Genomic DNA, 21726 nt, shown 5'->3' on the forward strand with positions numbered 1-21726 from the left:
GAGGGTTAGGCATACAGATGGCCCTTACCTGGATCTAAAATGCCAGACCTTCTCATGTTAATCATTTTCACTCTACTATCCCTTCATTCTCAAATTCTTTGATATAATCCAGGGGTAGGCAACCTATGGCACGTGTGCCGAAGGAAGCACGCAAGCTGATTTTCAGTGGCACTCACACTGCCCGGGTCCTGGCCACCGGTTCGGGGGGCTCTGCATTTTAATTTAATTTTAAATGAAGCTTCTTAAACATTTTAAAAACCTTATTTACTTTACATACAATAGTTTAGTTATATATTATAGACTGATAGAAAGACACCTTCTAAAAACGTTAAAATGTATTACTGGCACGCGAAACCTTAAATCAGAGTGAATAAATGAAGACTCGGCACCCCACTTCTGAAAGGTTGCCGACGCCTGATATAATCTATTAACTCTTTAATTGTATTCTATCTTCTCAATTTACAGTCAATTGCTGCAATATTATGGATATTAATTATTTTAACTGCTCTTGTTTGCTTGATACCTAATTTTTATTTAAAACTTTGAGGACTGAATTTCATGTTATTACTCAAGTTGCCTGAGACTTCTCTATTAGCTAGTTAATCAGTTACGAATGATAAGCTGGACTCTAATATTTAAACCATTAAAAAAAAGGGTTGTTACAATATAAACAGCACAAGGATACTTTTTAATGCTGGAGAGTTTTTACATAGATAACATATCTCAGGATCTGACAAACCATTTATTGACTGAAATACTGTTTGAAGACTTCCATTCCAAAGCAATTACCACTCTAGCAGAAAAAATATAAATGAAAGGGGGGGGTCGATGATATGTCCTGAATCCATTATCACATCCTAGTAATGCTAATCTAGGTGTAAGATTAATTTGTGCTTCAAACATATTAGAGTAGTAAAATGAGATTTGTCTCCAAAAACACTTAACAGACAATATCTCCATGTGATTAAAGCAACCAGCTTTATTATAAGCCTTCTTCCCTCAATACACATTTGAATCCAGCACTTCCAATAGGTGATTTATAGTATTTGAAAATGTCTAGTTAAATAAGACAGTACAAAAGGCTGCTTTATTGTAATCAATATCAATAGAATGGATTTTGATATGGGAAATAAAATCCCACCACATCTTAAAAAGATTATCCTCTGTTCTAGGACAATTAGAAAGTACTAATGAGCATATTTCTAAAGCAAGTCCTTTAATGTTTGACAAATACTTGAATCTTGATGGTTTTTCTTGTATCTACACCCTATTGGATTTCATAAAGACAAATGGATTTCAAGATCCATTTTTTTTTTTTTTAAACAGATCTTCAGACCCATTCATTTTTCAGTCATTCTGAGAAAACTCTCATGTCATCTGGCTAATGCTGAGAACTAGATGCTTGCGGAGTGGGCGCTATGATATATAGGTTACAATGCTGAAGCCTCGTTCGCTAGATTCCTATGTAAAGACACTTGAGCCAATATTTTGTTCTCTTGAAATAAACACTTCCTGCATTAAGCCAATGTCTGTCAGAGGCAATCTCGGAGTGTTATTCTAGTTTGGTTTATACTCCACTCCTTATAAATCATATGAAATCAGGCTGCTTTTATTTATTTAAAATATATTGTAACTGTTTCTGCTACTAGAACTGAAATGCCTTTCTACATCTTTCAGCATGACTAATGTAATAATGTTTTTCAGGTTAGTCTTCTGGTTCTTTACTAAATTTAGAGATTATGTTTAACGTACTCTGCTGGTTTGAGCTTTTAGCATTCACTCTAGTTTCACATTACTTCACTACTTGCGCAATTTAACTAGTTTCCTCTGAAGTTGAGGATATGATTTTAAATCTTAACCTTTAAAAACCAATATCCTCTTAGAACTATCTGTATGTTTAGCTCCAGCTTATACACTCAGCCGTACTTTACATTCTTAAAACTTCCTTTGTCCTTTTTGTTTGCATTTTCCAAGAACAAGCCTTTGCATGTTTTCTTCCTGACTGGAACACTTTACCCCAGACACAGCAGACAGCACATTCTTTGGGTAGTTTTAAAATACAGTTAAGTATTTATTATTATGCTTATTTTTATAATTTATTTTTGTCATTTTACTTTTCTTTATGCTTAACTGGCTGCTGTGCAGCATGAAGTGTGTTTAGTGCTATGCAAATGTATATTAATATATGATACTGAAGAAAAGAAGAAGAGAAGGAAAAAAAACATCAGAAGGGGACAATATGCATTTTGATGGTACATTTTTAATCCAGATTGGCCAATAGAATGGATGTCTTGTCCAAATAAATCCAATTATGCCTGGCTGCAAAGTTAAAAGAGAGAGAGGACAGAGACAACAAGAACTGTAGCTTGGGGGAAGGGGAGTGTTATTCACCTCTTCCAAAGTATTTTGTTTAAAAACAATTATTCATTATCATATCAACTGTCAGTCAGTATTTGATAGAGAGTGAGAGAATTTTACTATTCTTTCCTCTTTTAAAGGCTGAAATTTATCCTAAGAACCAAAAACAGCAGAGAGATTGAGGGACCCAGAGAGCCTCCCAGCTCTGCAAAGGGTAAGCACCAAGAAATAGGGTTCCTATCCAATGAAGGAGTTGCGGAGATACTTTAGACAGCACCTAGCATAACATGGCTTTGCACCTGATCGGGGCCTCTGGATATTACCACAACGTAAATAACAGTCTTGAAAACATTCAACTGGACAACATTTTAACAAAGAGGCAAACTGTCAGTGTTGCTAAAATTGTTTATTCTCTTTGTAGCTTTCACGGCCAGTTAGGTGGGACCTAACGGCTTATTTTGCCTTTAATGTGACCAGCAAGGGGAAAAGTTAGTTTGGATCCTTTTTGGTGTTTATGCTGTATAAAGTGGCATGAAACTTATTTTTGTTTCTTTTTAAAACAGCAGGGGGCAGCTTCCTTTTTGCCTTCGAAATATGAGAAACAGTCTTGTTTTATCGTTTTTTGTAGGGATTGAGAGACCTTCTTGGAAGACTCAAAGATAAGAATTAGACACTATCTTGAGGACTTAATTTAGGAACTGGTGGCACTAATTCTTCAACAAAAAGCCTCTCCCTAAGTATTTGAGTTAAACAGGTTAAAAAATTAAAGACTAATAACAAAGATAGTCTCGTCTCAATTGATCAAGTTTCATTTGCATGATGTGTCGATTGCCATAAAGCTATTAGTTCTCTAATAAGCAGACCAAATTCTGGAATGCTTTAGAACAGTGGTAGTCAATAGGCAGACCAGGGGCCAAATCCAGACCACCAACCGCTTTTGAACATACTGCAAAATCTTTTTATTTACTTCTTATTATTACTTTTGTATTATTTTCTCTGGAGTCTGGACTTTGACTATACCGTGACCAAGAAATTTGGACCTTGACAAAAAATAATTGATTACTCTTGCTTTAAGATACCACAGATGCTTCTGCAAAAGAAGCAAATCAATTGCACTTAACTCCAGGGACCAACCAGTCCCAGGATTGAGGGAGGAAAAAGTGGGGGAATTGTATAGTTTAATCCCACTTTTGCCCCCTAACTCCTGAGATACACCAAGCACAGGTCAACATTTCAAACAATTAAGAAGTTTGATTTTTCTGCAACTTGAATGTGGATTCATCAAAATTACGGTCTGTTTTTGTTTCTGACTGAAGAAGAGGAGTTCTATGGAACTCCAAAGCTTGTCTCTTTCACCAACAGAAGTTGGTCCAATAAAATATATCACCTCACCCACTTTGTCTTTTCTATTATTAGATTTTACTAATAAACATGGAAAACTGCAAGAAAGGAAAATGCATCTTATCCAATAATGTGCCCCATTATGAACCCCACAACTATCATTTCTCGATAGCGACCGAAGAAAAATAAAGAAACAGTCACTTCACAGTAACTGAACAAGCTTTTTCTAGAGTTATGGTAACTTCCTAGACCATAATGTTTGACCACAGATGGTTCCCAAAAATAACCCAAGAATTGTATCTTGGCAGTGTTTCCTTCCCATTTAGAGTAGTAATTGGATTTTTAATCTGGCAACAATTACCCCCAACACCTCTTTCAGGAGGAAACAATTCTCTTACAGGATCGTTTTTACCTAACTTGTTTAATCAAGGCTGCTGCAATTCTTGAAATACAGGCAAATACAACTGTAGTGTTCAATTTAAAAGATGCAAGACATATTTCTCAAGCTTCATGATAAATCAATATTTGGTTTCAGCACTACACAACTAATTTACACCTATTGTATCTGCTTCTGAAAGCTATATGTAGGGTTTGGTTTTCCTTTAACATTTCATTTTTATCAGTCCCACCAGTACTACATTACATTCCATGTTATATCACGCCTCAACAAAAGTGATTTTACTACATCGCTCCATCATCAGTCTAAACTTAATCATGCACAACATTGCTTTCTGAAACTATACACTATTCTAATATCCCCAAGGGACAGGCTTTATGGTAGCCACTTTGGAAGAAAAATAGCAGCTAAGCACCATCAATTTATTAAAATTTACAACTGGATAGTTACCAGCACAAAGTGAAGTGGTTCCCTGTCACACTGCTGGCAGAAGAAATTAAGTGTTCCTTTACGATTTACCCATCTCAATCTGCCAAGATTTAGGGACTATTCTTTATAAATAAATATGTTCTGATAAACACCAGAGTTCAGTAGAACTACCCCAGAGATGAATTTGGCCCACTGGGTTTTAAATCAAACCTTGCCAAAATGTGTGACAGGCACAGAATGTGGAGCTTAATCTCATTCACCACTAGGGAAAAAGAAAGGGAAGTGGAAACAGGAATCAAGAAACTGAAAAGCAGGGACTAGAGGCAGAAGAGGAAAGAATAACTGGCAAGGATTGTCCAGAACATCTGCATTTTACACATCAATCTCTGCTTAATTTAAACCACCCACCTACCCTCGTTCCAGAATTTTTTTAATATTATTTAATTTTTTTATTTATTTTATTTTTGGTAAAATGTTTTTCTCTCTAGCTTTGCCAGTCCCTTTCCTTTCTCTTCCATTCATTCCTTTGCTTTTGGCCTCTAATTTTCTGGGAAGCCAGAAGAAGGAGAAAGTATCCACTCATGTGGAAGGAAAATTCTCAGAGGATTCTCTCCCCTCCCAACAGGTATCCAAGCAGCTCCCACATCCTCGTGTCTCTTCTGCTCAGCACACATTCTCCAGCTGACCAAGGTGTGTTCCCAGATCAATACTCTGCTCACTGAAGTTAGGGAAAGAAAGCAGTGTTCTAATCAGCATATTTTAGCAGGCACGGAGTCCACCACACTTAAAGCAAGCCACTGCGGCAAAAGCACATGGATGGAACATGAATGCTAGAAACATTGCGGGGCGGAGTGGGGGGCACACAGCTGGTTGTACACAGCTGCAGGCTAGGAGTAGTTCATGGATTTAAGTCCTATTTTAATTTTTAAAAGTTTACAGTAATTACAAGTATGGCCACATCAGAGCTTGCAGATTCCTATTTCCCCTTTATGAGACAATTAAAGCAGATAGGATATCATTCATGGGCTGAACAGCCATCCTCAGATGCAAGGTCACCTGAAGATTATTTAATTTTCTGTCTACAGTTAGGGAGGATTCATTCATTAGTCTATACAGGTGAGGAATGGCAATTTAAAAACCAGAAGTTTTTCCCTCTTTTTAACCTCAGTTATAGGAGATTAAAATTAGGGCTGTCAAGCAATTAAAAAAATTAATCGCAATTAATCACACGATTAATCACACTGTTCAACAATAGAATACCATTTATTTAAATATTTTTGGATGCTTTCCACATTTTCATATATATTGATTTCATTTACAACACAGAATACAAAGTGTACAGTGCTCACTTTATATTTATTTTTGATTGCAAGTATTTGCACTGTAAAAAAAACAAAAGAAATAGTATTTTTCAATTCACCTAATACAAGTAGCGTAGTGCAATCTCTTTATCATGAAAGTTGAATTTACAAATGTAGAATTACGTACATAAGAACATAAGAACAACCATACTGGGTCAGACCAAAGGTCCATCTAGGCCAGTATCCTGTCTTCTGACAGTGGCCAGAGCCAGGTGCCCCAGAGGGAATGAACAGAACAAGTAATCATCAAGTGATCCATTCCCTGTCTTCTATTCAAAGCTTCTGCCAAACGGTGCCTAGGGACACCATACCATCCCTGCCCATCCTGGCTAATAGGTCCATTGATGGACCTATCCTCCATGAATTCATCTAGTTCTTTTTTGAACCCTGTTATAGTCTTGGCCTTTACAACATCCTCTGGCAAAGAGTTCCGCAGGTTGACTGTGTGTTGTGTGAAGAAATACTTCCTTTTGTTTGTTTTAAACCTGCTGCCTATTTGCCAGAAGATGTTATAAAGGCCAAGACTATAACAGAGTTTAAAAAAAAAACCCAATAAGTTCATGGAGGATAGGTCCATCAATGTCTATTAGCCAGGATGGGCAGGGATGCAAAACCATACTCTGAAGTGTCCCTAGCCTTTGTTTGCCAGAAGCTGGGAATGAGCGATGGATCACTTGATGATTACCTGTTCTGTTCATTCCCTCTGAAGCACCTGGCATTGGCCACTGTCGAAAGACAGGATACTGTGTTAGATGGACCATTGGTCTGACCCCATATGGCCTTTCTTATGTCTGGTTTATGATTAACCTGAGGAACCTTCTGTGGCTTTGGAAGATGGAAACATGCATCTTTCAAGTCGAGGGCAGTGAAGCAATTCCTTGGATCCAGGGAGGGAATGATGGAGGCCCAGGACACCAAACATTTTTCTGTCACACAGGTCTAACTTCTTTACGTCCTTCTGCTTAGGGGTAGTGCCTGCCTGACCCCGCCTGGCCCTCTTATTGGCCGCTGTGACCACAAGGGACCCGGGAGAAGGGTGAGAATACAAGTATTTGTACCCCTTGGTACAAATACTTGTACCACTTAGTATTTCTTCTCTGCCCTCTTTGAAGTGGGAGGGAGAGAAGATGGAGTTTACCATAGGGACCTGACCGGACCCATAACAGCCTTGTTAAAGGATAGGGCAACCTTGGATGGGGCTGATGCGGCCAAAATGTCAATGAGACTATTAGCTGACTCCTTGAGTACTTCCACCTCCAGCCCCAGGTTAGCAGCTACCCTTTTTAGAAGCTATTGATGGGCTCTAAAGTCAGCTTGTGGCACAGAGTCACTCATCCGGGGAGGAGGATGAAGAGACCGGAACTGGTTGGGGGGCTTCCTCCACTTCTTCAGCCTCGATTATGACCCCCAGGCCTCAAATCTTGCGTGTTGGTACCGTACTTGGTGCCAGAGTCCAGCTTGGATGCCAAATGGTGTGGTGGAAGGGCCCTCTTCTTGGACACCACCAAGTAGGAACAATTGGATGGTGGTCTCAGTACCAGGGAAAGCCCCATGGATTCCAGAACAGCCACTGGACCTGCATAAGCCACTGTCCTCCAGGCTAGGTGTCAGCGAGTGGACCCTCACTGGAATCTGGTGGGATGTAGGATGGGCAGCAGCCGTGGCTCTTTGGCTGGGCTCAGGGCTCGACCTCCAACTCCAAAAAAGAGTCCTCCTGAGGTGACCATGGGGGAGCAGTACCACTTCGGCCAGTCGATGTCAAGGGTCCAGGGATCTGTGCCGATTGGGGAAGATCTCATTGACGACAGGAGGGTTTGTTGGCCTCTGGTTGGTACCGAGGTCCCCAGTGCCAGGTAAGAGCTCAGAGCTCCATGTTCCCTTTTGCTCATCACACTCATTGGAGACAGATGTTGTCCCATCAGGGCTGGCAGTACCGGAAGTGACAGTAGGTTCCTAACTGCTGCAAAGGCCTTCAGGTGGAAGGCACCACGATTCTGCTGGTGCCATGACAACTCCCTGGCGTTGACAGGTGGTCCCACACCAGTCTCAATGGAACCTGTGAGCAGGGCGGAATTGACGGTACCGCTAGAGTACCAGAGGTGGAGGAGTGACCCAACGCAAGTTGCAGGCCGCTGCACTCCCTTTATTTGTCCTCTCTCAGTACTGGGGAGTGTCCCCTCTTGGACCATTGCTTCTTATGTTTCTTTCTCAGCACCAGAGACTGAGAACTGTGCCAAGAAACACATGATGACGGAGGGGCGCTTCACACCAATGCTGAGGTACTCAGTGCTGAATCCAACTGACTTGGCTCCGATTTAACAATGCTCTCATACATGAGCCTCTCCCAGACACTTCAGATAACTGGAGTGTGGGTAGCTCACCTGCACAGGCTTCCTGCAGGAGGCGCAGGGTTTGAAGCCCGGGACATACCCAACCCAAGGGACGTAGGGAGCCCCTCTACAGGAAGCGAGGGGGTCTATCTACCCTAATACTATTTACACTACTACTAAAACTAAAACTAATAAACTAAGCTGAAAAATGCCTCGCCGAAGCAAGAGGAGTTGTTCCAGCATGACACACTTTGGACAAGTAGAGAACAATACACCATTTCAAACTTCTACTTAGCTGTCCTCTGATTTTTCAGACACATGCCAGCTTCCAAAATACTACACATTATAAAGTCATGATCTTCTAAAAATTCTAGAACTATCAACCTTAAAATAATCTAACAAACTTGCTTCATTCCTGTAATTCCAAAACCTCACCAACTTCCAAAAGCCTCAATAGTATTTATCTTTTGTATAAAATCATCTCTTCATAAAATAATTAAAAATGAATCAAAAGTGGGAAGAGAATATTTTTGCATGTTTACAAATTGACATACTAATTTACTTTTAACATTTAAAAGGTTCCTTTATATATCATGATAAAAAAATACTGTGACCTGCATTATATTTTTTGCGATTTAATTGGATAGCAGTCAGAGTTTAAGATAAATATATGCATCTCTGCAGCTTAAGTATCATCTAAAGTATAAAATGTGAGGCCAATATCTGCTCCAGGTCAATATTGGTAATTTTTCACGTGTCATGTTTTAATTAATTACCTATTAAAACAATCACTACCTTTCAGCTATCTTTTAATATGGTTGTCTCTTCAGTACCTCTAGTATAGTCAGCAGACATAAGAGAACCGAAGATTATTAACCAATTTCAACCTCTAGGCATCAGTTTTACTAAGCAAAATATATGCGCCTCACTGCAGGACATTTCTCTCTCATTAAAGTGGCAAGTGGGATTGCTTATGTAGTGAACACCATTAAAGGTAAGCAAATTAAAAAGCTATCCTTGTAGCATGGTGGCAGCACATTATGTTAGGTGTGAGAAATGGCTTCTGTTGTAGACTTGGGATTTCTGGCACTGAGCAAGTAGATCTGAGGTGACATGAATAGACGTGATGCATCCTGTATGGCTCAGAAGAAGAATGAAAGCCATTCTATCTACACAGCAATCCAAGAGAATGCTGAGGGCAGTGAAGACTGTTAATTATGTCCTTCTGGCAACAAATAAGCCAATCATGCTGGTAGACACTAACTACTCAGATGTAGGAGAAAAGACAGAAAACAGTATGTTTATCAAAAAATACCCCTTTTACCAGCTTCTACTTTTTTACATAAAGATGCACATACTTAAAAAAAAAACCTACTATTTAATGTAGAGTTGCTAATATGATAAAATTTCTTCCCCAAGTAATAGAATTGGTCACTTGCATTTCATCTCTTCACACAAGAGTTGAAAAGAATTCAGGTCAAATAACTGGCTCAGCAGAAGGTTTTTGTTGGAAAACTGAAGTCACTTGTTCAAACACACCTGTAGCAAATAACCCCAGACCGATCAGATATTTGTGTTTTAACAAAACTTATTTATATCACCCATAAGTGTACCAGTAGCTGAACAAAAACCATATGTATGCCTAATGAAATAACAGCACTATTGTCCTTCCACGTCTCCTCCTACCATGTTACGTTCTCGATACATCTCTATATCACTAAGAATGGTGCTGTTTCAGCAGGGCACTGGTCTTCTAGTTTCTGTTTAGCTCCTGGTACTCTTGAGGTTGATATTAAATAAGTGAGGCTTGTTAAAACAAATGTCTTAAATAATAAAAAAATAAAATGTAACAGGACTGGCCAGACAAATTTCTCTGTTAAATATTTATTTTTTCTAAGTTCGGTGTAATGTGAAATTCCTCCCGTTAAATAACTAAATGGTTACAGCGGGGGTAGGGAACCTATGGCACGCATACCGAAGGTGGCACACAAGCTGATTTTCAGTGGCACTCATGCTGCCCGGGTCCTGGCCATCAGTCCGGGGAGCTCTGCATTTTAATTTAATTTTAAATAAAGCTTCTTAAACATTTTAAAAACCTTATTTACTTTACATACAATAGTTTAGTTATATATTATAGACTTATAGAAAGAGACCTTCTAAAAACATTAAAATTTATTATTGGCACGCGAAACCTTAAATTAGAGTGAATAAATGAAGACTCGGCACACCACTTCTGAAAGGTTGCCAACCCCTGGTCTAGGTAGGTTGGTGAGTAGGGAGGGAGTGTGTGAACTAGAAGAACTACTCTTGGCCTTATGCTAACTAGAAGAACTCTTGGCCAAAACAATTCCTTTTGGCCCTATGTCTGTATGAGAATCTGACAGGTATTGAAAGAGGCAAGAAGCTGAGATTCTCTTGGAGTCACTGAAACTTCTGGGGTTAGCAATGTTTCTAAAGATGTTTTTCTTTTTCCTGTTGCTTGTGTTTGAAATGTAAGAGTGAGTTTAGTGTCTCCTCAAAGTCGAGGGAGATGAGCAATATTATAGCTGTCTAATAGAAATGTAAAAAGAACAGGAGTACTTGTGGCACCTTAGAGACTAACAAATTTATTAGAGCATAAGCTTTCGTGGGCTACAGCCCACTTCTTCGGATGCATACAGAGTGGAATAAATATTGAAGAGATATATATACACACATACAGAGAGCATAAATGTGTGTGTATGTGTGTATATATATATATCTCTTCAATATTTATTCCACTCTGTATGCATCCGAAGAAGTGGGCTGTAGCCCACGAAAGCTTATGCTCTAATAAATTTGTTAGTCTCTAAGGTGCCACAAGTACTCCTGTTCTTTTTGCGGATAAAGACTAACACGGCTGCTGCTCTGAAACCTAATAGAAATGTGTTTAAACTAAATAAGTTAGCGTGCACTGAAACTGTACCAGTAACTATGAAGAAGTGGCAAAATATCCTCTTAGTAATAGAGAGAATCATATCAGTAAGTGATTTAATCTTTTATTCCTAGCACTGGACAAAAACAGCAAACCAACAGCTTGCAACCACAGTAGCTTCACAAAGAGGCTTCTCAACAAACAATGAGTACTAATACAAAGATCTCATAAGAGGTGCTTAAAAAAATACGCTCACAGTTAATGCAAATTAACTCCTCTCTTCCCCCTGCCATAACCTAATTCTTTAAAAGTTATTTCAGAGGACTTCAATGAGGCAAGGTGTCCTCAGCTTCAAACAAGGTTAACTTGATGAGAGAAAAGAAAAAAAATTCTTTTATTTTAAAAAACAAACAAAGGGAAAGAAGTATTGTATTACTGGCACACGAAACCTTAAATTAGAGTGAATAAATGAAGACTCGGCACACCACTTCTGAAAGGTTGCCGACCTCTAGTCTAGGTCACTCTGGACCGTATCCCTACCCTCCAGCATATCTACCTATCCCGCCAGTTTAGTGTCATCCACGAACTTGCTGAGGGTGCACTCCATCCCATCATCCAGATCGTTAATGAGACCAGACCCAGGACCAACTCCTGGGGCACTCCGCTTGATACCGCTTGACTTATCAGACCTGATTTTCTGAGGTTGGGCATAATGTGTGACTTTCCTCCTGCACTTGATCATTCCTTTTCAGCATCATCTTAGTCTCTTGCTAACGTTATTACACCGCAACTTCAGACAGTTTATGTGTATATATGCCAATATTTTAAAAGTGCTCTACTATAATTATTTATTTGAATTATAGTACTACCTAGAGGCCCCACTCAGGATTGGGGCCTCATTGTTAACCGTACTATACAAACACATTGTAAAAGTCAGTCTCTACCCTTAACAGTTTACTATGTAACACAAGACACATCAAGTGAATGTGACAAATAAATGGATGGAATAGCAGAGAGCAACAATATGAAGGTTAAAACAGGAACATATTTTTACAGGGACCAGCCATGTGCAAAATTAACAGGTTTTGCATAAAAACACATTTTAATGTAGATAAATATCAATTCCTACAGGCCACCCGCCCTGCCATTATCACTGGCAATTTACTTTAGACATCACAGCAGAGCAGAAGCGTGTCTTGAGGAGAGATTTGTGTGTGTCTTGAGGAGAAGGACAAGGTAGTGGTTTCAAGAACTATTTCAAGGTTCTATGCATAGGAAGCAGCATGGAAGAAAGTGCGAAGGTACTCAGGGATTTGGACAAGCTGGTGATGGAGCCTGGCACAGTTAGCAGAGGGAAGAAGGTGGGAGCAATGTGATAAGTCACAAGAGTGGTTCAACAGAGAAGGGCCAAGTTGTGTAAATGAGGACAGAATCTTGAATTTGATACAGAGAATATAGCTGAAATAGTGAGACAGAAGCCCATCAGCACCATTCTGAAAGGAACTGAGGCAGGCAAAGTCAGAAAGGCTAGAACAAGAGGTTGCTGCAGTCACCAAGATAGCAGATAATGCTGAATGAAAGTTTTAGTGGCGTGAATAGAGAAATGATGGATCCTGAAAGTGATACGGAGGAAAAAACTGCAAGATTTGGATATGGGACTAGGAGAGGGCCAATGCAGGTTACAGGCTTGAGGATAGTGCTGTCAATGGTGACAGAAGGGAGGGAGAGGGAAAACAAAGAATTCAATTTGTCCCATATTAAGTTCAACTCAGTGGCTAGAGGAGATGTCAAAGAGGATGAGATACAGAAGGAGAGGGGTAAATTTCTAGGTCATCAGCAAGAGGTCAAAAGCTATCATGAATGGAGCAGATAATCTAGAGATTGACTGTAGACAGACAAGAGGAGGCGGTCAAGGACTAAGCTTTGTGGGAACTCCACCAAAAACAGAAGAAAGAAGAACAATCCACTGAACAAGATGCATGAATGATCAATCAATCGGAGAGGTATGAATAACTAGAAGGCAAGTCTCATGAAAATCAAGTTAGGACAAGATTTCTAGAAGGAGCTTATGATCAAAATGTCAAAAGTAGCCAAGAAGTTAAGAAACATGAGGGTGGGGTAGCTGGAAAAATTCAGAAACTTGGGTAAGAGCACTTTCATTGCAGTAGACAGGGCAGAAAAACTGTACTGGAATTTAAAAATCAACTGGGTCATGGAAGTCAGGTGTATAGTTAAACACCACAAAATGCCATCGAGACAAAAGACCAGGTGTGCCTACTGTGAGCTGAACAGGTTAGTGGGGCAAGATAAAAATGAACAAGCCAAATGTTAAAGTTTGTGACCACCATTCAAATAATATTCTTATGTGCCAATAATCTCAGTTGAAATCTAATCAGCACATACATCAGTATGGCAAGAAGCATAAATGATCGAAGTTCACAAGAGGGACCTTCACCTATTTGTCCTTCCACCTTCTATTATACAATCGGATTGTGTTTTTTCACTTACTGATATGATTCTATTACTAAGAGGATATTTTGCCCCATCTTCATAGTTACTGGTACAGTTTCAGTGCACACTAACTTATTTAGTTTAAACACATTTCTATTAGACGTCTATAATATTGCTCATCTCCCTCGACTTTAAGGAGACACTAAACTCACTCTTACATTTCAAACACAAGCAACAAGAAAAAGAAAAACATCTTTAGAAACATTACTAACACCGAAGTTTCAGTGACTCCAAGAGGATCTCAGCTTCTTGCCTCTTTCAATACCTGTCAGATTCCCATACAGACATAGGGCCAAAAGGAAGAGTTTTGGCCAAGAGTTCTTCTAGTTAGCATAAGGCCAAGAGTTCTTCTAGTTCATCCCACACACACACACACACACACACACCCCACACACACACACTGAGGCAGGATTAAGTATACCTAGACCATCCCTGACAGATGTTTGTCTAACCTGTTCTTTAGAATGTGTACTGACACAGATTCCACAAGCTTCCTAGGTAACTCATTATTAGGGTGTGATCTTGATTTAATGTTTCATCCGAAGTATGTTACCTTTAAACAAAGAAATAGTCCTCTAATATTATATTGCAGTGTTAACAGTTGGTATACAGCCTAATCCCTCCTGTACAACTTGAATATATCACCTCCTGGAACAAAACCAAAAAATACTAACCATACTGCTCCTAAGTATTACTGGACTTTTCATGGACGATGGTAAATATCATACATGCTGCAATATACCAATAGTAGACAGAACAGGGTAAGCTAACAATGAAATGTGAGCCTTAATGGAGACCTGCAAAAGAAATCAAAGAAAAGAGCCAACCAGAGAATTACGTACTGAGTGGCTAGAAAAAACAGGCCGTGGTTGATATTTGACACAGACTCTGTGTGTGCGCATGTATGTAAATGCTTTGCAGATCGTGTAAGGTCTACAGGTCAATTCCAGGTTCATTGCTGACGTCCCAAAGTGCATCATTCAGGGACAGTCTACAGATACTGAATAATTCCACGGGCATTCTGAGTTGATCCATAAGGGATCTGGTCTTATAAGATGGGGATGAGAGAACCTGTAAAAATAGGATGCCATTTTCAAAAGTACCTTTATTATTTGATGTAGTAAATTTTTAAAATTATAAATGGAAAGTGAAAGTCACATGATACGCTAAACACTGTCTGATGAATTCTGAGGCATTGATACTGAACACAAATCCAGCTAACAAACTTGGCAGGAGCTATAAAGAATTTTTAAAAGTTACTATAGACCTACATATTAATTTGCTGAATGGGACCTGGCTAGTGGAAGTATTTAGCAGATATCTTTTTCCTCAGCTCAATTTTCATATTTCCAATGCAGACCAGCTCTACCATTGATGTTTCTGGGTCAAACCCTTCCTTATAAGAAGGAAAACTATTAAATTAGCTGACTCATTTGAGTTTGGACAAATATTTTCATTATGTTAAGAGTTATTTCTGTTGAATTTATAGGACAACACAGAATACAGAATATTTAAGAATAAAATAATTTTACAAAAGCAAAGAGAAAAGTATTTCTATTCCTCAATGCTTTGTATGTAAAATATATTTACTGATACATTAGTATTCTCAGATATGTTAAAATAATAGTACAATACCAACTAAATGAAAAAAACATGATCTGTTATTCTGAGCAGCCTTTTAAAAGTAACTCAACAGACATATTACAGAAAATAACTGGTTTGAGAAAGCTCTAAACAATCAGAATACAAGAATCAAATATTGTTGATGAATTTGCTGTCAGGAACAGGTTTGCAATTGCAAGTTCACATGCATTCTTGTTGACTACCAGGTTTCAACTGATTGTAAGTTATTGAAAATGAGTTACAAATTTATTATAAACCAAGCTCTCTTAATCTTAGGGCTATATTTTGTTAAACTATGGTCTGCCATAAATGAAATACATCATAATTTGGAGAAGGCATATACAAACCAATACAGTAATTTCAAAGAATCCCCCCACACTAGAACTAGAATACTTCATCTCAAACCAGCCAAGAATTTTAGAAATCTTGGAATATGTTGGCATACAAAGAAAATAAAACATACATTTACTAAAAAGACAACACACAGTGAAAGATGACTAATGTAATAAAAATACATTAATTTATTTGAAACAAAGTCAGTGAGATAGCTAGACATCTATATATGTAAACTTTGTTATTTAAAATAATTTACTATACAGCTAAAAAGTTATGCCCACTATTTTCCCTGTATTTGGTTTAACAAGTCACCAACAATAGCTTCCCTAAATAAATATTGGTTCCTGACTCAAAAGGCGTATCACAGTGTAACATTTCTAAGAATTGCAATACAAAAAAAAGAGCGATAATATACAGGCAGAAAAGAAGCCCTTTCATATCCACATTACACAACGTGCCTGGGGCTTAGTGATTTCCAATTGGTTTAGTTTGTGAAAACCAGTTCATCTTTTATTAACGTGGACAAATCTACTAAACTACATTATAGTGTCTGCTGTAATGCTGTAGAAGTTTCTCTAAACTATACTTGATCAGACTGTTAAATATGTAAGTGCAACATATTTCATAATGTTAGGTAGAAAGAACAGGATCGCTCGCTAATGTGCAAATGGCAGTGATTGAAAGTATCACAGCCATCGCTCCTCTAATCTTTCCCCAAAAACATGATTTACACTGTAGATTTGTACTCTGCAAGTAGATTATTCAGCATTTAAAGTAATAAATAAGCACCCCTTTTTTAAAAATCACATTAAAATGAGAATTTTAATCTCTAAATAAGAGAAAATTGAAATGATTGATTTAAAGCAAGCCAAGAAAAGTCACATTACAGCTTTTACAAATATTTACTAATATCTGCCAGTGTACATTACAAAATAAATAATTTAGACATTGGCTTTTGTGCATGCAAAACAAATTTGAATCAACGGTATTAATAAAACTAATTGCTTTTATTTAAATACTATAATTAATATAAACTAGAAATCCTATTCTATCACCAAGTCCCATTTGTAATCAGTGTACATAACTGATGAAAACTGTTGTAATTCTAGCTTCAATTTTATATTTCCACTCAAACAGATAGAACTGTTTCACTAGATTGTTGTCATTTTTAGAGAAGACAGCAAGAGAAAATTAATGAGATTTATGTTGCTTACCTGTAACCCCCTCCTTCGCAGAATACTTGAATCATCCATATTTTGAACACACAGAAATTCCCAGGGCTACAAATTACTTCTGACTCTCACTTGCTTCTGGCTAGTGATACTCTGTCACAAACTGGCAAAGAAGCCCATTATTTTCAATGTTTTTCTCCCACTCTCTAAAAATAAGTCATGGTCTTTAATTTGCCTCTGTCATGAAGAACTGCAGCCAGTGTCTCTGATCAGTTGTTCATACTTCTGTCTGCCTCCTTTCTGGCACTGTCAAATCACATTTAAAAAGCTGCAAAGATTAGAAAAATCTGTTTCAAGTTTGAATGTGTTTTTGCCACACACACATTTGTGTACAGGTAAAAATAAGTAATAATCCACGTCCTAACAAAATGCCCAAAAAAGAAAGAAATTAATTCAGATTTTTTTCCCCAGGTCTTGGCTCAACTTCAATTTACTTGATCTGTTAAAAAGGCTGAGTAAACTACAACAGCTTGCCTTCATGTAGTGTTTACAATAAGCTCACCAAATCCAGGTCTCATTTCCTTTTCAAAACGACACTGTCCTACTTCACTAAAATTCACTGTTCTTCACAAATTGATAATAAAGACTAGGGAATTTATTTTGCCAAACACGCAAAATTCCTTTATTCCTTTGGACAGACAAAGCAAATGTCAGAGTCTTCAGACACTGTAGCACATTCTTTTGTTTCTGCTATCTATGAAGTATGCTGGTCTCTTTCTCCTCAAATGCGGCAGGCACGATGCTTTCTTTCTTTAGTGTCTTAGTTCAATGCTGAGATCTCACTACTCTTTTATGCACTGAAGGGCCTGGAACACGTGTTGTGAGTTCTGAACATGTAAAAATTCATTCATTCATCTATTCATCATTGACAGAGCTGTCATAAGAAGCCCTTCCCTTTTCGTCATCCATGTATAAGTGGCAGGTTAGAAAGAAGGCACAGTTCAACTGAGGCTTTTTCAGTCTGTTTTGTACTTTCTTTTTTCCACAGTCACTTTCAAGCATATAAATTCAGCGAGGCCAAAAATGCTTCTATCCTTCCATGTGCAATATTAAAATCACATTTTAAAAGCAAGGCATTAGAGTGTATTCAAGAATAAACAGTGAAAATGAGCTTACTTACTGTAAACATCACTTCAATAAAAAGTCAAAATCTAAAAGATACTGGGTTGAATATATCAAAATAAATGAACCTCTTAAAGAACCCTTGTCCTATATGTTTGCCTTTTTAAAAAATTAACTAACCAAATATATAGAAAATATTAGATAGAAGCAATTAAAAACAGTCCATGAATTTTTAGCAGGAGATGAAGGCAACAGATTCTGCGTCCTGATCAAAGCACAGTGAAGAACCTAGTTATAACTTTCTAATATAAATATTGCAAACAAAAACCAGCAACTTCACCCTCTGAAGGATTCCACTAGTTATTTAAAAGAAAATTTCGGATTTCATAAACAGCTGTGTGTATGAGCAGCTTTTAATCACATTGCTACACCTCCTGAAGTGTGCAAATGCAGCAATAGTGATTGTAAACTGCCTCTCACAGCTAGATGAAAAGCTCCTGTTCCCACAATTATGACAGCTGCAACCCAGAAAAGTCTTAATAAAAGCACCCAGGTTGATGGTGCTTAAAAGAATGGATATTTACATGGAAATCGTTAGCTAATCTTCATGCTAAGTGACTGAGTTGCATGAGCTAACCACATAATTGTAAAGTGAACTGAGAGCAGATACAACTCAGTTTCATTCACCAGGGTTCTTCTGATCCTTTGCAGAGACAGTGTGGTCTTTATTGTGAGGAGCTAATAAACCCTCATCTCACCGACACCTCCTTCCATCTGCCGTTTTAAACAACTGAATTCTGAATTAGGTCTGCAGAGTCTTTGTGAGCTACCCGACAGGGCAACGAACCACACACAGGCTGAGCAGGCAGCTCATTTGCATAGAGTATACTGTACAATGTAAAAGCAGTGCACTAGTAAAAACAACTCGGCCATCTGATTTTAAAGGAACAGTATCCTCTTCTTCAAATATATATATGAATAATGTTAAAGTACAGAAAAGGATAGGGAGATTTCTCAATTTTAAATTGAGTAGACACTAGAAGTAACAGTAAAATATGAACACAGACAGAGCCCTAGAGTTAAAATAAAAGTCACATTTCATCCTAAATTCTACACGTAATAACACTTATTTATGATGGATTTCAGATACGACAAAATGCACTTGCGTTCATCAACACACAAAAGTTTGTTGGAAAAATATTTCAAAATCTTGTGGCCTCACCTATTAAAAAATTAGTGTCAAGCAAATTCAGTTTCTACTGAAAAGCAGAATCTCATTATCTTAAAATATTGTAGTATTTCCTGAGAACTTTACAATTATCTACAGCTTATTCCAAATGTCAGGAACATAGGAACAGACACCCTAGATCAGACCAGTGGTCAAGCTAGTCCACTATCCTGTCTGATAACGACCAGTACTTTGTGGAAAGGTACAAGAAACCTCATATGGACATTTATGCAATATATAGTTTGTATGGGAAGTTTCTTTCTAATCTAGTCAGCTGGTGGTTAATTTATGCCTCTGAGCATAAGGGTTTACAATTCCATTTTGTTTTTATTTGTATAGTACCTGTTGTATCTATGGATGTTCTCATGAGCTATATAAACATCTAATCCTTTTTGAACGCTAGTACCATCTTGACCTCAATGATATTCTGTGGCAATAAGTTCTACAGATCAATTATGTGTTGTGAAAAAAAAGTATTACTTTATCAGTTTTGTGTGTGTTGATCTTCAATTTCATTGACTGTCCCCTGGTTCTTGCACTATGATAAAGGTAAATAGGAGTGTCTGATCTACCTTCTTCATCTCGTTCATTTTTGCATATTTCTATATCATGCCCCCATTTAGTTGCCTCCTCTCAAAAACTTAAACAGGTCCAATATTTTCAATCTATCTTCATACTGAAGTCTTTCCCCGCCTCTAATCGGTTTCATTGATCATGTCCAGACACCTTCTCTTTCTGATATAACTTTAATGAGACTGGGTGGCCAAAACTGAACACCATATTCTGGGTAAGATCAGACCACTGATTTGTGTAGTAGCATTCTAATTCTTGCAACATCACTTTGTATCATTCTTTATTCATCCTAATATATTTTTGTGTTGACTTAAGTGACCAATCACTTAACAGAGGTTTTCACTGAGCTGTGCACACTAATACCCAGAACTTTATCATGACTAGACAGTTAATTTAGAACTCTGCAACATGGATTAGGCTATGTCTACAACTCGAGGTAGGTTAGGACACCCTGTTCATGTACACATACTTGCGCTAAGCTCTCTTTGAGCTGGAAAGAGTATAAAGAGCAGTGTTGCCACAGCACCACAGGTAGCAGCAGCAGAGGTACACCTGAGCCATGGCAAGTACAAACCTGCCTGAAAACACTGGGTACATACTCAGCACAACCCAGCCATGCCGCAGCAGCATCGCTACACTACTATTTATACTTGCACTAGCTCTCATTGAGCTACCGCAAGTATGTATACACTAGTAAGGGAATCACACCCCTAGCTCCTAGTGTAGACATAGCCTTACTTCAAATTATTTCTTCTAATGTGCACCACATAACACTTGTCAATGGTGAACTTTGTCTGCCACTGTGCTGCCCAATCACCTAGATTTGTTAGGTCTCTCCCTGCAGTTCCTCAGACTTTTCTCTTCTTGACTAACCTAAGTAAGCCATCTTCAAAATTTCCAAATCATTAATAAATATTATATACAAAAAAATGTGTTAAAATAACTTTATTAAGGCTGCAAAGTCAAGCACTCAAAAGTTGTTAAATGCCAGAATTAAGGTTACCTGTGATTTCCCTAGCATCATATAAACACGTTATGGCAGAGGCAGAGATTGAATCCAAATCTCCAGGGTATCTTTCAACTGCCTTCCTAACTTAAGTGTTTCACTCTGAAACTTTTATAATGTTCTTTTTATTCGGGGAGACAAAGGGGAGAGAAATTTCGTATGTTTTTAAAATAGAAAACTAAAAAAAAAACCTACAAACTCCATCAAGTCACATCATGGAGAGTTTGAGAGGGGGAGATGGAGAGCCCCCTGCTAAAGGTGAGTGAGTTTATTTGGCTGTTTGTGTTTTTCTCTCTCTCTCTCTCTGGTTATTTAAAATTACAGGGTCAGTTGGGATTGTGTGTTTGGGGACTGTTTGAAACTTTGTTTCCTGGATCATCCTTGAACATCTTTGATCAGCCTCAGACAGCCTTATGATCATCCTCTCCTTGTGTGATTAACTAGAGGTAGGGCTTACTTAGGAGAGAAGGCCTTAAAAACTAGAGGCTAAGCGACCAAGGGGAGCTAGCAACCAGGGGCCCACAAACAGGGGTATTTGAGGGGGAGTTTATAAGAGGCAGTCGTAATATAATCGCTATGGTTACAAAGGGCCCCATCACCAGTGCCAACACTGCTCCTGTCTCCTCCACCTGCACCTGTACCCTGGAAACATAGGATAGTAGTGGTTGGTGACACTCTTCTGAGGAGGACACAGCCCTGAGCAATGTAGCTAGCCTAGGTCAGTCTTATTTTTAAATATAGACCAGGTCTCCCCCAGCCTGGAATAAAATGCTGCTCCCTCCTCTTAGCCTTCACTAATAGCTCAGTCTACCTGCAGTCCCCAACTTCATTAGCTGGAGTGCTGTCAGTGAAATATGAGAAGTAATTCTTCCACTCTACTCAGCACTAATAAGGCCTCATCTGGGCACCGCAATTCAGGAAAGATGTGGACAAATTGGAGAAAGTCCAGAAGACAGCAACAAAAATTATTAACGGTCTAAAAACATGACCTGCGAAGAAAGATTGGGTTTGTTTAGTCTGGAAAAGAGAAGATTGAAGACATGATA

General features: G+C 38.3%; 1 protein-coding gene across 6 annotated transcripts in view; it reads right to left on the reverse strand.

Annotated features, from left to right (window-relative positions):
- The window catches only part of MAST2 (microtubule associated serine/threonine kinase 2), a 320067-nt gene that overhangs the window by 195191 nt on the left and 103150 nt on the right, over window positions 1–21726 (reverse strand). Inside the window, exon 1 of one of the 6 annotated variants that reach the window (XM_034779938.1) lies at window positions 16794–16889. The exons of the other annotated variants lie outside the window; for them this stretch is intronic. Coding sequence (XP_034635829.1) covers window positions 16794–16832 — 39 coding nt within the window. The 5' untranslated portion in view covers window positions 16833–16889. Of the gene's footprint in view, window positions 1–16793; window positions 16890–21726 lie in introns of those variants that run through there. 6 annotated transcript variants of the gene reach the window in all.

This window comes from Trachemys scripta, chromosome 8 (genome assembly GCF_013100865.1).
Source record: "Trachemys scripta elegans isolate TJP31775 chromosome 8, CAS_Tse_1.0, whole genome shotgun sequence".
NCBI lineage: Eukaryota > Metazoa > Chordata > Testudines > Emydidae > Trachemys > Trachemys scripta.